Source organism: Eublepharis macularius, chromosome 1 (assembly GCF_028583425.1).
Source record: "Eublepharis macularius isolate TG4126 chromosome 1, MPM_Emac_v1.0, whole genome shotgun sequence".
NCBI classification, from domain to species: Eukaryota; Metazoa; Chordata; class Lepidosauria; order Squamata; family Eublepharidae; genus Eublepharis; species Eublepharis macularius.
The window spans coordinates 224,687,889-224,701,514 of NC_072790.1; the positions used below are offsets into that span (position 1 = coordinate 224,687,889).

Below are 13,626 nucleotides of genomic sequence, written 5' to 3' on the forward strand. Positions count from 1 at the left end.
TTTCAGTCGGTGATACGAGGCGGGGATCGAACATGAGACTTTCTGCATACGATGCAGAAGAGCCGGGGGCGGAGGGAAGGGGGTCTCGGCTCCCTCTTCATCTGATAAAAAGCAGCCCAAAGTGCGCACAACGACCCCGCAGGGAATCCCTGATCAGATGGGGCTACAAGTCTTTTTTTTCAGTTGCTTTCTGGCTTGCTTAGGGGAGCGCTCTGGTGCCGAGGGGAGCTTTCGGCTCCGACAGGTTTCTTCATATCACCTTGGGCAACGGCCGCTGTTTCCTCTCCGCTCCCAAGACGCGGCATGTAAAGCTCATACAAGGGAGATGTAAGGAGCATTTATATGTGCTCGAACTCAAACATTCCCTTACAGAAAATGATCGAAACACGTCGGGATTTCTATATGTTTTTGATACAGAAAGGAGGGTTTTAAAGAAATAAAATATTTTTTATATGACGCTTTAAAAACACACACACAACTTTGCCTTTGTTTTGTGCTCCACAAAGATTTGAGTCATGTCAGGGAATGAGGTGAGGAGATGGCCGGTGATTCCTCGCCCCTGATATTATACGTTTGATGCTGCAAGGAAAGCATGTGCCCTGCAAGCAGCACCTCCTGCAAGATCTCGGTTGTCCAGCAACTCAGGTTCAGCAGTTTCCTAATTATAAAGTTATGTCTAGTTGCTGTAGCACAGTGGTTAAGGGGTTCTGCTGTGAATCAGCACTCTACTGGTTCAAATCCTGCTGTTGCCATGAGCTCAGTAGGGGGCCTTAGGTAAGCTGCTCCTCTCAGCCCCAGCTCCCCAGCTGTATTGTGGGGATAATAACAACAATAACTTGTTTACTGTTCTGGGTGAGGCACTAATCTATCAAGAAAAGTGGTATATAAGCACAGTATTTATTATTATTATTATTATTATTAAATGCTTAAACACTTGATCCCTTAAAACATAGGCTCTGATACTTTTCACGTGTACTGAGATATATGGATGGAATGTAAAAGGGAGAGACTGATATGCATACCGTTATTGGTGTTTTTATTTCTGAGGGTTTACCTGGGACATGTGCTGGAGAAACTACCCTCTTGAGCCTGGCAAACAATAGCAATGCATAGACTTCTGAGCCTCGGCCAGGAAAGTTTGCGTTTAAATCTTGGGGTTTGGGGCAAGTCACTCTTTCAGGCTAATCTACCTTGCAGGGTTCTTGTGCAGGCAAAAGGAGACAAGGCCGCGTGTGCCGTTTTCTGCTCCTTGAAGAAAGAGGCGAATGCAAATCGGTTCAGGGGAACAAACCAGTGAGGGATGCTTCCTGGTAACAGAAAAAAAAAGTTTTATACCTGCCCAGAGGCAGTCCCTTGTTCCTAATGAGCCCTGTTCTTCATGTTAGAGATTTATGGTACTTTATATATTTTAGTTTAGTAACTTAGCAGAGTAACATATAGCAGAGTAATTTAGTCAGAAGCGTTTAAACCCTCACAAACGTGCATTAATTAATCCTCAGACAAAATTCATAGAAAGATAGAACTTACAGTTTATTGTAGCAGATTTCTCCATAGCAATATCTTCTGGTAATATCAAGGGAAAGAACCTATCTATAGAGTTACATTCACTAAGCTAATACCACGGCCTGAAAATATAGGCAGCGAGGCTGGAAGAGGGTTTGTGGACAAAGAGAAGGGCTCCATGAGGAGCATGGTGGCTTTACATCTTTCTCTTGGAAGAGCATGAGGGAAGGTGTGAAATCTCCCAAGAAGCACAGAGGCAAGAGAGGAGGAGTCAGTAGGCGTTCCCACCTTAGACAAGAGAGTGGCAGATTGCTAGACTTATACATTACATTCAGAGACATGCAGCGCCCCCCAGTGTCCAAAGGCAGGCTGAGTCGCCTATTCCAACACTTCAAAGCAGCGTTAATTTCTTAAAGGGCATTAGAGTAAATGGGCAAAAGTCTTCCTGATTCTTGCCTGCGAGTTGCGATTCCAGCTGCCAGGCTCCTCCACAGAGGGTAGTGTTTTAATTACTATCTGGAAGCCCCTTAAGCCAAGAGGAAAGACGTGGTACAAATATTTTAACAAGGAAATAATAAATAAGAGGTTGGAATCCATGTGAAAGGTTCAGTGTAAGAGGCTGGAGGCTTCTTGTGCTGCGGTGCTTTGAGATAACCGGCATCGTCTCACTCACTCCCACAAATCCTCTGTTGCTCGCTGGATCAGTCGCTCTACACCAGACATCTGACAGATGAAGAAGAACACCTGTGGGGAGATGCAATGTTAGCCGGGAAGGGTAGTTTAAAAACACAGAGCCAGCAGGACAAAGGAGCTGAGTGAAGGGGCTGTGAAATGCCAGAAGGGAAACTTCAGCCCATTATAACCTCTCCAGGTCCAAGCCCAGCTCTGGAAGGCAGGTCCAGCCCATTTCCATTCCTCGCTGCCCTCTGATTGCAATCCCACACAGTTTTAGACTTGAGAGGTGAAATTGACAGAGCCTGGGGAGGCAAAGATGAAATTAACAAATCCTCTGAGGAACAATTTCCGCTGGCTCTGCCCTTTTAAACTATGCGTCCTGGTAACATCATCTCCCTACACTTGACCAACATGCAGGGTGGCCTCGTGCAGAGAGACAGTACATACAAACAGTTTTAGGTGGGTGACCCTGTTGGTCTGTAGTAGAACAGCAGGACTCGAGTCCAACGGCATCTTAGAGATCAAGATTTTCAGGGGGTAAGCTTTCCAGAGACAGAGCTTCTTTCTTCAGAAAGAAAGAAAAAGAGATCGATCTCTGGGCTGTTGGGAAAAGTGGCAAGTATCAGCTGGAAGAGTTAACGATCAAATCTGGTTTGTTAGAAAAAGCAGTTTTTGTAGCACCCTAAAGAGTAACAAAAGTATTGTGCCAGGAGCTTTCTGGGCAATAGGCCCACTTGGTCAGATGCACGGAATGAACTCTTCACATTAGATGAAGTGGGCTTTAGCCGACGAAAGCCTCTGAAGCAACAAATCAGTTAATAACTCCAGAGGGGTAGCCGTTTAAGCAAAAATAAAATGATCAGAAATCTTGTAGCAGTAGAAAAGAGTAGCGCCTATGAGACTAACAAAATTTGTGGTAGGGTATGAGCGTCTGAAGAAGTGAGCTGTGACTCACGTAAGCTAATACCCTACCAAAAATGTTGTTAGTCTTATAGGTGCTACTGGACTCTTGCTCTTTTCTGCTACAAATTGACTAACATGACTACCCATCTTGAGCAATCTTATGGACTAACCACATTTCCTTTCAGCACAAGCTTTCGCCAACTGAAGCCCGCTGCTTAAGATGCTATGAGTGGACCCTTACTGTTAGGGAGCGATCTTTAGCAGCTCTACTCAAAAGTAAGCCTCATGTTATTCAACGGGGCTTACTCCCAGGAAAGTGCCCTTAGGATTTCAACCTTGGTCTCTAAGGTGCCACAAGGCTATCACCGTTGTTTCGGCTGACAGGGCAACTGGGCTTCAGCATCGCCTCCTCCTCCTTTGGTTCTGCATCTCCGGCAGGAATGAATGGCTCAGAGGGACGCTGTGCCCGTCACAAAGATGGCCGCGGGTGGGCGGGGATTTGCGTCACGAAGAGGGCAGCTCAACCGAGGAGAGGGGCGGTGCTTGTTCCTTCCCAGCAGGGGCGGGGTTCGGTGCTCGCTTAGCAGCCTGCAAGCCGAGAGGCTCGCCTGGTCCGGCGGAGAGGGGACTGGACGGAAGATGCTGGGGCTGTCGCTGGTGCTGGGCTTCAGCACCGCTTTGCTCGCCTACTACTGGGCTCGCGTCCCCAAGGTCAGGCCTGCCTCTCCGAGCGCCTCCGATGGGGTGGGCATGCGGGAGGAAGCGAGCACTCTCTCTTTGTGCGGGCCCCAGCGGGTGGGAGGGTGGATGGAAAGGGCTTTTCTGCCCTGGGAAAGCCCAAGTTGCTTCCCTTTTGTCCCTCTGCCGCTTCCGCCTCCTGCGTTTCGTTCGTCCTCGGTAACACGTGCTGCTGTGCATGTATTTAGTGCCTTCTTGCCGCTGAGGAACTTGCATCCCATCCGTCCGTAAGAATTCAGAGGCGTAAAGACTTCCAAGGGCAAAGGTGCGGTTTGTAGGCAGAAGGGAGATTGTGAGGCCTTCCCTTTTAAAAAGGACCAATTCTGCCCCACCTCCTTGGCGGGGATATTGAGATCAGGACTAATATGCGTGCTGGGGGGCTTCTCATCGGTCCTTGAGGGCGTATGATGCATCAGGCCACTTGTTGGCCCAATGGTAATTTTTATTTAAGTGGTAGCACTTTCCAAAAAGTGTGAAGTTCTTCCTTGCTCTCCCAGATGTTTTGTGAAAAGATGCTGGAAGGCGTAGAATCATAGAACTGGAAGGGATCCCAAGGGTCATCCAGTCCAACCCCCTGTACGATGCAGGAAATTCACAGCTACCCCCCCCCCTTCTCTACTGGCCCCTGCTCTATGCCCAGAGGAAGGTAAAAGCCTCTAAGCTCCCTGGCCAATCTGGCCTGACACGTAATTACCATTTCCTCCTTTATTTTTAAGTCACATGTTTGAGGCTGATCTCTGCCCCAGAAAACATGTCCCAGAACTCTAGCTGGGTATCTGATAGCAGTTATTAGGTAAGGAATGAGACACCCTGTTTCTCATCTCCCATCACTGGCTGTTCCTGTTTGCTTCTCTTGGTTCTCTTTCCTTTTGCTTGTGGACTAGCACGGAACTGTTTTTGGCAATGCCTTTCCATAGAGGTGCTGTTTTCCAGTCACCTCTAGACTCTGCAGCTCCTTCTAAATGAATAGTGCTGATCTCTCTTGCTGCATTTTGTCCTGCCTAAGCTGATAAATTCTCCAGTTTCCAAAGAGAATTTGCTTGCTTCCTTGTGACTACACCCTGCCCCATGGGGGGGGGGCATCATAAAGCCAAGGGCGTTTTAGTATAAACACCTTTGCACGGGAGCCAGGGCTGACCGTGAGTGGGTCAGGAAGTGCCTGCTTCCAAGGACAGCTGATCAACTAAGTGATCCAGTTACTTATTCCCACTGCATAGGTTCTGCTGCTATTCATCCAGGCAAGGATGCCTGCTTTGGGGAGTGTCACATGAAAGGGCATAAGGAAAATCATACACAAAGGGCAGTTCCTGCCTCAGTTCTTGACTGGGACTTAATTATAGGTTAGGTTTTAAGAATCTGAGAACTATGTACCTGGGCAGATCAAGTGAGAAATTGGTCTCACATCTCCAGTTGTAACATGCTCAGCTGGGGAGACCCAGGTTCAAATCTTTCCTCAATAGTAAAGCTTGCGGGGTGACCTTAGGACAATCACCACAGCAGCATAATTGTCCTCAAAGAGTTGTTGTGAGGTTAAAATGGTGAAGAAAACTTTATTGGACTAGAACCCACCTCGTCAGTTACATGACTCCCTTTCGGAACTAGTGCTGACTTGGTGTTTGGGATGCTGAACAAGGGATCTAAATCTTGGGAAAGAGCCATCTCAGCTGCCAGTAGCTTGATTGGCTGCAGGTGCTGGGCATCGCAACAGAAAGAACCCCACAAAAACTTCTAGCCTGCTTGCCCATGGACACTGCTGTGAGTAGCTATCTGTGGCATTTAGATAGCCTGAAACCGGAAAAAAAATCATTAACAATCAGTTTCCTGTCTGGTTGCCTCAAAACAATTCTTACTCACCTCAGGCGAGTGACTAATTAGGATTACAATTCTCGTAAAGTACAACTTCCTGCCAGGAGGCTTGTGGGTATTGGGTCATCCTGAATTGAAGCCACTCTGGTCCTGGCTTTCTCTTTGTCTAGCGTCCCCTGCTGGTGGCTCGTCAGCCATTCCGCTCCTTCCTGGAGAAGTATTGTCCTATTGTGAATGAGACGTTCTACCCTACACCATGGTGCTTCGAGGGCCGGCTCCAGACCATTGTCCGTGTCTTCCTCAAATCCAGCCCATCTGTCTCCTACCGCAGGTAGTACTGTAGGGGAGCCTGGGAATCAGTTAGCACCAGCTCAGGAAGCAATGATTAGCACTTTCTAAGGCTGCATCAACAGTTCTTAGCATCTGTTTTAGGCAGATGAGCATCAAGCTTTGATCCTCTTGGTCCCTGCCAGGCATCTGTGCCACAATATCCTGCTTCCATCTTCCCTGTCTCCTTGCTCTTGTTTCCCATTCAGTGAGGTACTACGAACTAGAGATGGAGGGCAACTGTTGCTGGATTGGGCCGACAATGAAGTTGGGAGCACAGGCTGCCAGGACCCAGAGAGCTGCCCCATTGTCTTATTCCTGCCTGGATTGACAGGAAACAGTCAGGAGGCCTACATTCTGCATATGGTGCGCAGTGCCCGGCAACAGGGCTACAGGTGAGAAAGATTCACCAGTTAGTCTGTGCTAGTGTCGATAACTGTGGAACAGAGATAAAGAATCCCTCTGCATCTATGTCTAGAACTGTGTGTGGAGTATCTTTCCCTTGCTGTGTATACATTCCAAATAGCCCCCTCATACCTGCACAACCTGGGACCTGCCTACTTGAGGGACCACCTCTTTCGACAGGAGCCTGTGTACCCCTCACATCCTCTCAGAATTTGCTTCAATTGGAGCCATTCATCTGCTCACTACCCAAGCTTGTTCCTTGATAATAGAAGCTCTGGTTCTCTAAAATGGTGGACTGGAGAAAATTGAGAGGGCCCACTTCTGTAGGTAGCAGAGGACAGTTATCTTCAAATGGGCCTTTGACGGGTATTAGGTGGTAGATTATGCCTGCAGAGAATATGAGGTTGGCTGCTGGCATTTTAAAACCCAAAGGTTCACAGAAATGTAATGTCTAGCTTTGGCTGGTTTTTAAGGGGCCTTGAGTCACCCTTTTATGGCAAAAAAGGTTGGATAAAAATCTTTTGATATGTAGTGAAGAGCTTCCTTGCCAGCTTGGGCCAAATGGTTTATTTTGGAGACGAGATACTGTCTGAAGGGCAAACATTACTGGCAAGAGTGGGGGATGGTAAGTGCTAGGGGCTGAGGCCTCTGGGATAGGGCAGTCTCAGGATGGAGGGAGATACTCTGTTGCTCCTCTTCTTTCTCTTTCCTTTCCAGGGCAGTCGTGTTTAATAACAGAGGTTGCAAAGGAGAAGAATTGCTGGTGAGTACTATTACAGCCTATGTTGTGTCACCCCCCCGCCCCTTCCCCACGCTTTGCTTATGTGTTGCCAGGCGTGGTGAATGTTTGCCGTGATAGGACAGAGTGACTTTGGAATTTCTGGATTAGATAACACTTTTCATGCCCTTTCTATACTGGGCAGGTTGGTTCTCTCTGCAGAAGGGATGGCTCTTCTTTGCCACTGGGCTGAAGTCTCCCAGTCCTGTTTCTGGTTCTCATCCTGGTTTCTCTCCCTCAGACCTACAGGGCTTTCTGTGCCAACAACACTGAAGATCTGGAGCTGGTGATTGCCCACATCAAGAGCCAGTTCCCTCAGGCACCACTGATGGCAGTTGGCGTTTCACTGGGCGGGTGAGTTTCAGATTGGGCAACCGTTTGTGGGGGAAGATGTATTTGGTCAAGGGAAGAGGGACGAACACATGAATCTGCCTGAGACACTGGTATCACCAGATCAGCATTGTCTACTTTGGCAACAGGTGTCTGCTGAGGCAGAAGTCTTTCACACCACCTCCCACCTGATCGTTTTAGCTGGAGATGCTGGGGATTGAACCTGGGGCCTTCTATGTGCTGTGCAGATTCTCTGCCACTGAACTCTTGACCGAAAAGCAGTGCTTGCCCAACAGAAAAGTCTCTAGACTGCACTCCTATTCATAGCCTAGTCGCTTTTCCTGTCCCAGTCAGGAGCTTGCTTTTTGGAGATGTGTGAGCTTCCTTCGAGCTGTAAAATCCATACATCCTCATTAGATCATGTGGCTCACTTGTGATTGTTGGGCAACTTCATTTGCCAGCCCCACCCCAAGAAGTCCCAGCTCTGTCCATGACAACCCATTTACAGGGTGTGGTCTAGATGGTGACTTCCTCATTGTTTTCACATATTTGTTTTTGTTGTATGTTGCCTTGGGCGCTATTTAATGTTGACAAATACAATAACAGGACACAACACTTTTAAAACAGTTTTTCTAAAACCACCAAAGTTTATTGCAGTGGAATGTGTTTCCCAACCCAGCTCTAGAACCCCAGTTTTTTTAATCCATTCTATTCCACAGCTGTGAATTCCACTTTCTCTATCCAATCTGTTTTCCCTTTAGAGGTCCCAGTAATTCTTTTTCATCATTAGGCAGGTTGGGAATGTAGAAGGAAAATGTCCCTTTTTAGGAGCTGCCAGAAAGAGAATTTTATCAAAAAGAGATCTGCAGCTAACAATGCAATCGTAAGCAGAGTTATACCTTTCTAAGTCTATTTATTTCAATAGATATAGAAGGGTGTAACTCTGTTTAAGATTGCACTGTAACAGAGCATGGTGTTTCTGGCCAAATAGAGAAGTTTTGAAGCTCTTCTATCAGTGAATGGGGGAAAGTCCCTTGGGAGCAAACCTTTAGCTGTTCCACCACCTTCTAGGGAGCAGCTAAAATCCTAGACAATGAGCTTTTACATCTCATGGGATTCTTCCTCTGGTGGATGAGAAATAATAGGAAAAGAGTACCCACAGCGGGCAGAATCAGTATGGGGGTTAAAATGTGAATCAAGGCTCCTAGTCCATATTTAGTGGTCATCTTTTTCATACACTTGACCCAAATAATGGGAAAAAGTAAAACAATTATACCAGCTGTGACCCCCCCCCCCCTTCTCACACACTGCCACCCGCCATAAACCATGGGCTTGGGGCTTTACAGGCAGCTATGGGCAAGTCCCAAATTTTAAGGCAGAGAACCCTGATCTAAATCCACATAGTGTCCCCTCCTGTTCCCAGAGACTTCACCAGACAGGCAGCCCATTTCCCTATATTCACTACCCTTCACCCAGCTACTGCCCAGGGGTATTGAAGTAATAGAACTCAATATTTACTTCCTCTATATGCTGCTACCATATAGTTAATCAAGTTTGTTGGTCATGACCAGAATGCTTGATGTTCATATGAGTATTATTTCCTCTCAGCCGACAACTTCAAGCAGCCAGGGTTAAAACATAAAAAGAGAGCTAGTTTGGTGTAGTGGTTAAGACTCTAATCTGGAGAGCCAGGTTTGATTCCCCACTCCTCCACTTGAAGCCAGCTGGGTGACCTTGGGCGAGTCACAGTTCTCTGGAGCTCTCTCAGCCCCACCCACCTCACAGGGTGTTTTGTTGTGGGGATAATAATGGCATGCTTTGTAAACCACTCTGAGTGGGCATTAAGTTGTCCTGAAGGGCGGTCTATAAATCGGATGTTGTTGATGTTGTTATTATTAACTTATTTACAAGATTTATAACACAGGAGTGAATTATTCATACACTTAGACACAGTGTTGTTAAAAGCAGTATTATAACGCCCCCCCCAGCCCCAACATTCCATTAGTTCTCATTGGCTGTTCCACAGCAGCAGTGGAGCTAGAACTGGTCCTGTCCATCACAGTAGCATAAGGAAATGCAGCTTTTGAGCAGCGGTTCCAGCTTTTCCTGAGTGTTGCTGGATGTTATAAGAAGACCCAAGTCTTCAAGGATTTTGCCCATTATAGTTACTCCCCCAATGTCTGAATACCAGTTCCACAAGGCAAGGTCAGGGGAAGGCCTTCATCTTGTATGCCCTGTTGTTGATCATCCCAGAGCAACTGGTTGGCCGCTGTGTGAAACAGGATGCTAGACTAGATGTGGATGACCCAGCACCAACTGATAGTCCTATGTGACTCAGAAGCTTGCTGGCAGCAGCATCGATACTCCTAGCCGAACCAGTTGGGATCCCCTAGCTTGCTTGATCGCTTTGTGGAGTGAAAGCATTTCCAGCACTAACAGGAAAAGGGAGAGTTGCAAGTTTTGGCAGACCTCCCAGATTGGTTTATTTGAGTTGCCATCCCTTGTATTTTGGCACCTCTTGAGCCAGAGTGATGTAGTGGTTAGAGGATTGGGCTAGGCTTAGGGAGACTTGAGTTCAAATCTCCACGTGGACATATAAAGCTGCCTTATACTAAATCACACGACTGGTCTCTTCAAGGTCAGTCTTGTCTACTCAGGCAGGCAGCAGCTCTCAAGGATCTCAGGTGGGAGTCTTTCACATCACCTACTACCTCATCCTTTCAACTGGAGGTGCCAGGATTGAATCTGGGACCTTCTTGCCATAAAACTTACTGGGTGACCTTGGGCCAGTTATTCTGTCTCAGCCTAACCTCCCTCATAGGCTCTTTGCGATGATGGAGAACCACATCTTCCCTGCTAAGTTCTTTGAAGAAAGTGTGGGATTTTAGAAAATGGACTACATAAGCAACCAAAGGTGGAAATTGCAGTGACAAGAGAGAGACTGGCTGACATAACAGTTCTTGTCTGTGAAAGTCTCTGGGCCATGGCTCTGTTTCTCCACCAGAACCAGCTTCCGTGTATAAAGAAAATAAAGTGCCTGACAGGTGTTCAGGAAGGCAACCTACAACTCCATGTGACGTGCCCCATGGCACCCACTGCAATGTTGTGAGGGGTCCCAGTGGTTCTTCACGCGGGTAGACAAATGCTGCTTTACCCTGACCTAGCCTCTTGTGTTCTGGAGTCAGGCTACTGTTTTATTGAAAACCAGTACCTAGAGTGGTGGAAAGCATCAGGAAAAGGAGATGATTACTTAACCGTCTTTGGCTTCCAGCTGCCAATGCAAAGCTGTTTGGGCCCTTAAGAGTTGGTGACAGACTAGCGGGGGGTGATGGAGCTACAGCCGGACTTGGAGAGCAGCTGGTAGGTGGGAGGTGTAAAAGTTGGGAGGGGCAACAGGCTACATGAGAAGGGGCATACCAGCCACAAGTCCGATGGCTAGCTGTCTCAGAGAGCATACTGGGCGGGGATAGCTCCACTACCTTTTCCCTCGACTGATGTTTTACTTCTTTTCTGGCAGGATTCTAGTGCTCAACTACTTGGGGCGGAAAGGCCGCAAGGCTGAGCTGGTGGCTGCCATGACCTGCTCTGTGAGCTGGGATTCCTTTGAGACCACCCACTCGCTGGAGACGCCTCTCAACCTGGTGCTTTTCAACCAGCGACTCACAGCCAACTTGCGGCAGCTCATCCAACGGTGTGTGTTTTGGAGTAGACACACAAAAGGACTGGACTCGCATAGTTTAGGACCGAGGCTATCTGCGGGAGGGAGAGGATGTGTGCATCTCCAGAGCAAGGAGGGCCTCCCTCCTGAGCTAATGTGATCTTCCTATGGCTATGAGACCCCAAGAAAGGTCTTGCCTCCGCTCCGCCTGACTCTCCATTGTATTCTAGGCACAGGAAGGTTGTTGCCGAGAAACTGGACGTGGATCATGTGCTGAAGGTACCATTCTCCCCAATCCCAGCACCACTTCTTCCTTTTCCCCCCGATCTCACAATAGCCTGATGCTTTGGCACACGCTGATTCTCTCTCCCCCTCCCCCCTAGGCTCGTAGCATTCGGGAGTTCGATGAACGCTACACAGCTGTGGCCTTTGGTTACAATTCATGCGAGGAATATTACCAAGCAGCCAGCCCCCGTCACAAGGTGCACCGCTTCCATGTGCCAGTGCTGTGCCTTAATGCCTCCGATGACCCCTTCTCCCCTCAGCATGGTGAGTCTTACTCCACCCTTCATCCTGCTCTGCCAGGCTGTTCTCTCTCCAGAGGCAAGGGCAGGGAGAGCTGTCCTGATTTGATTTTTTGTTGTTGCAGCTATTCCCCTAGATGCAGCTCAGTGTGTGCCTGCATTGGCCTTGCTGGTGACATCCCATGGTGGTCACATTGGCTTCCTGGAGGGCCTCTTTCCACGTCATGAGAGTTACATGGACCGTGTCTTTGCCCAGTTTATGGGCGCCGTCTTTGAGCATTGGGACGAACTAGAGGCTGCAACGGCAGCCGAGGGAAGCAAGGAACTTGAACCGGGCCAGATTACTCAGCTGCTGAACGGATGAGATGTAACTACAGATGGGGCCAAGAGTTTCTTGGCCTTAATCCTACAAGCTCTCACAGGTGGAGGGCCTGCATTTACCTTCCCTTTGAGGGAGGGAGGTGGTCAGCCGGCAGCCAAGACAGGTGCCACCAAACCCATCTGTCCTTGTTTCTTAGTATGATTTCTGTCCTATATGAAAGGCTGTGCCCTGAAGGGATGTCTGAAGGTGTCCTCACCACCATCAGCTGCTGAAACCAGAGACTTCCTGTATTTGGGGAGCAAGCAGTGGAATGCAGAGCCAAATACAGAGCTATTTTTTCAGTGTCGTGGAGTGATAGCGTTTCACTTATGAGAATGGAGTTCTACGCAACGCTGCCGCAGTAGTTGCTGCTGGATCCTCTTGGACTGCACTTACTTGCATGATAGCACAAAGTCTCCAACTACTTCCAATTAAATTTCCTGTCATTTCCCAAAAGCAATTCGCTTTAGCCAGAAAGGGCTGTGAGCCAAGCTTGCAGTACAATTCACTCCTAAGGGTATGTACGTTGTGGGGGAAACCTCATTTTCCTGTGATGCCAAGGAAAGCCAAAAAAACCCCCCTTAATTCCTGTACAAACAGGGTCTGGGAGCTGGTTCCCTCTGGGCAGCTGACTGCATCACCCCTCTGAGGTCTGCTGCACACTTGCCCATAATCCATGTGTAATGCGCACAGGCATGTGATTGTTAATAGGAAGGACAGTATGCAGCTTGGCTCCTATGTCCTGAAGAACCAACTCCCAGTACTTTGCTTTGCTCTCTCAGTAGAGACAATTTCAGTTTCTGCAGGAGAGACTCATTTACAGGAAGGGGGTTCTTTCAGGAAATTTCACCATGAGGCCAGAGGCCCCTAAATTCAAAATAATACACCAAACATCTCATTTTAAAGTCTCACCTTCACAAGGTGTCTTTCAGGAGCTTTCAGGTATTCAGGTGCTTGGCATATTTAGTGAATTTGTGCTGCTACCTCAAGGATCAGCAATAGTGAATGAATAGCTTGTTATCGTCAGCTGTTCAAAATTTCACACAATGGATGGTGGCAAAACAACATCCACAATCTTCTTCTTTCACTAGGTGCAAATTTAAGATAGCAGGGATATGATATTTCCCTGTTCAATAATGGCTCAAGCAAATTGGCTTTCAGACCCTCATTGCCACCAGGCTTGGCTAACCCCTTTTGGTTTGGGGCAGCTCCCCTGCAAAGAAGGCTACAGGCATGGGGGCAGCATTGTGCGCCTCTGCCTATTTTGACTTCCTTCTGCACCAGCCAGCAAGAGGCAGGGCCAAGGCCACCTGTAATCCTTTCCATCTTTCTGGCTTGCTAGAAGGCCACATTGGGCCCTAACCCTACTCCATAAAACAGAGGTTGCGAGGAAGAGGAAGCGCAAGAACTAGCTGCTGCACACTTGGGATCAAGCCAGCTCTGGAGGAAAGTGCCCATGAATGCCCATGTGCCATCACTGAGCTCTCAATGGGCACCTTCTGCAGCCAACGGGGACTTCTGCTTTGGAGGCAAGCTAGCTGGGTGCTTATTGCACAGCTTGGAGGGGGAAGAGCATGCAGGATAGCAGCAGCAGAACAGCCTGCTGGCACTGAGTGGT

The 13,626-nt window shown here is 48.1% G+C and overlaps 1 protein-coding gene across 1 annotated transcript; it reads left to right on the forward strand.

Annotated features, from left to right (window-relative positions):
- The first annotated feature begins 3,656 nt into the window (after nucleotides 1–3,656).
- On the forward strand, nucleotides 3,657–12,311 carry ABHD1 (abhydrolase domain containing 1). Its single transcript, XM_055000908.1, has 9 exons — nucleotides 3,657–3,792; nucleotides 5,796–5,956; nucleotides 6,162–6,347; nucleotides 7,075–7,120; nucleotides 7,377–7,489; nucleotides 10,983–11,156; nucleotides 11,354–11,402; nucleotides 11,507–11,672; nucleotides 11,773–12,311. The coding sequence occupies exons 1-9, from the start codon at nucleotides 3,721–3,723 to the stop codon at nucleotides 12,009–12,011; spliced, it is 1,206 nt and encodes a 401-aa protein (XP_054856883.1). The 5' UTR covers nucleotides 3,657–3,720; the 3' UTR covers nucleotides 12,012–12,311.
- The last annotated feature ends 1,315 nt before the right edge of the window (nucleotides 12,312–13,626 follow it).

What these genes read in the sequence shown, in the direction of transcription:
- ABHD1 (XM_055000908.1), top strand. Translation starts at nt 3,721, where the DNA reads ATGCTGGGGCTGTCGCTGGTGCTGGGCTTCAGCACCGCTTTGCTCGCC. An exon ending in ACTGGGCTCGCGTCCCCAAG is followed by an intron (nt 3,793 to 5,795) that starts GTCAGGCCTGCC and finishes CTCTTTGTCTAG; the next exon opens with CGTCCCCTGCTGGTGGCTCG. An exon ending in GTTGGCGTTTCACTGGGCGG is followed by an intron (nt 7,490 to 10,982) that starts GTGAGTTTCAGA and finishes CTTTTCTGGCAG; the next exon opens with GATTCTAGTGCTCAACTACT.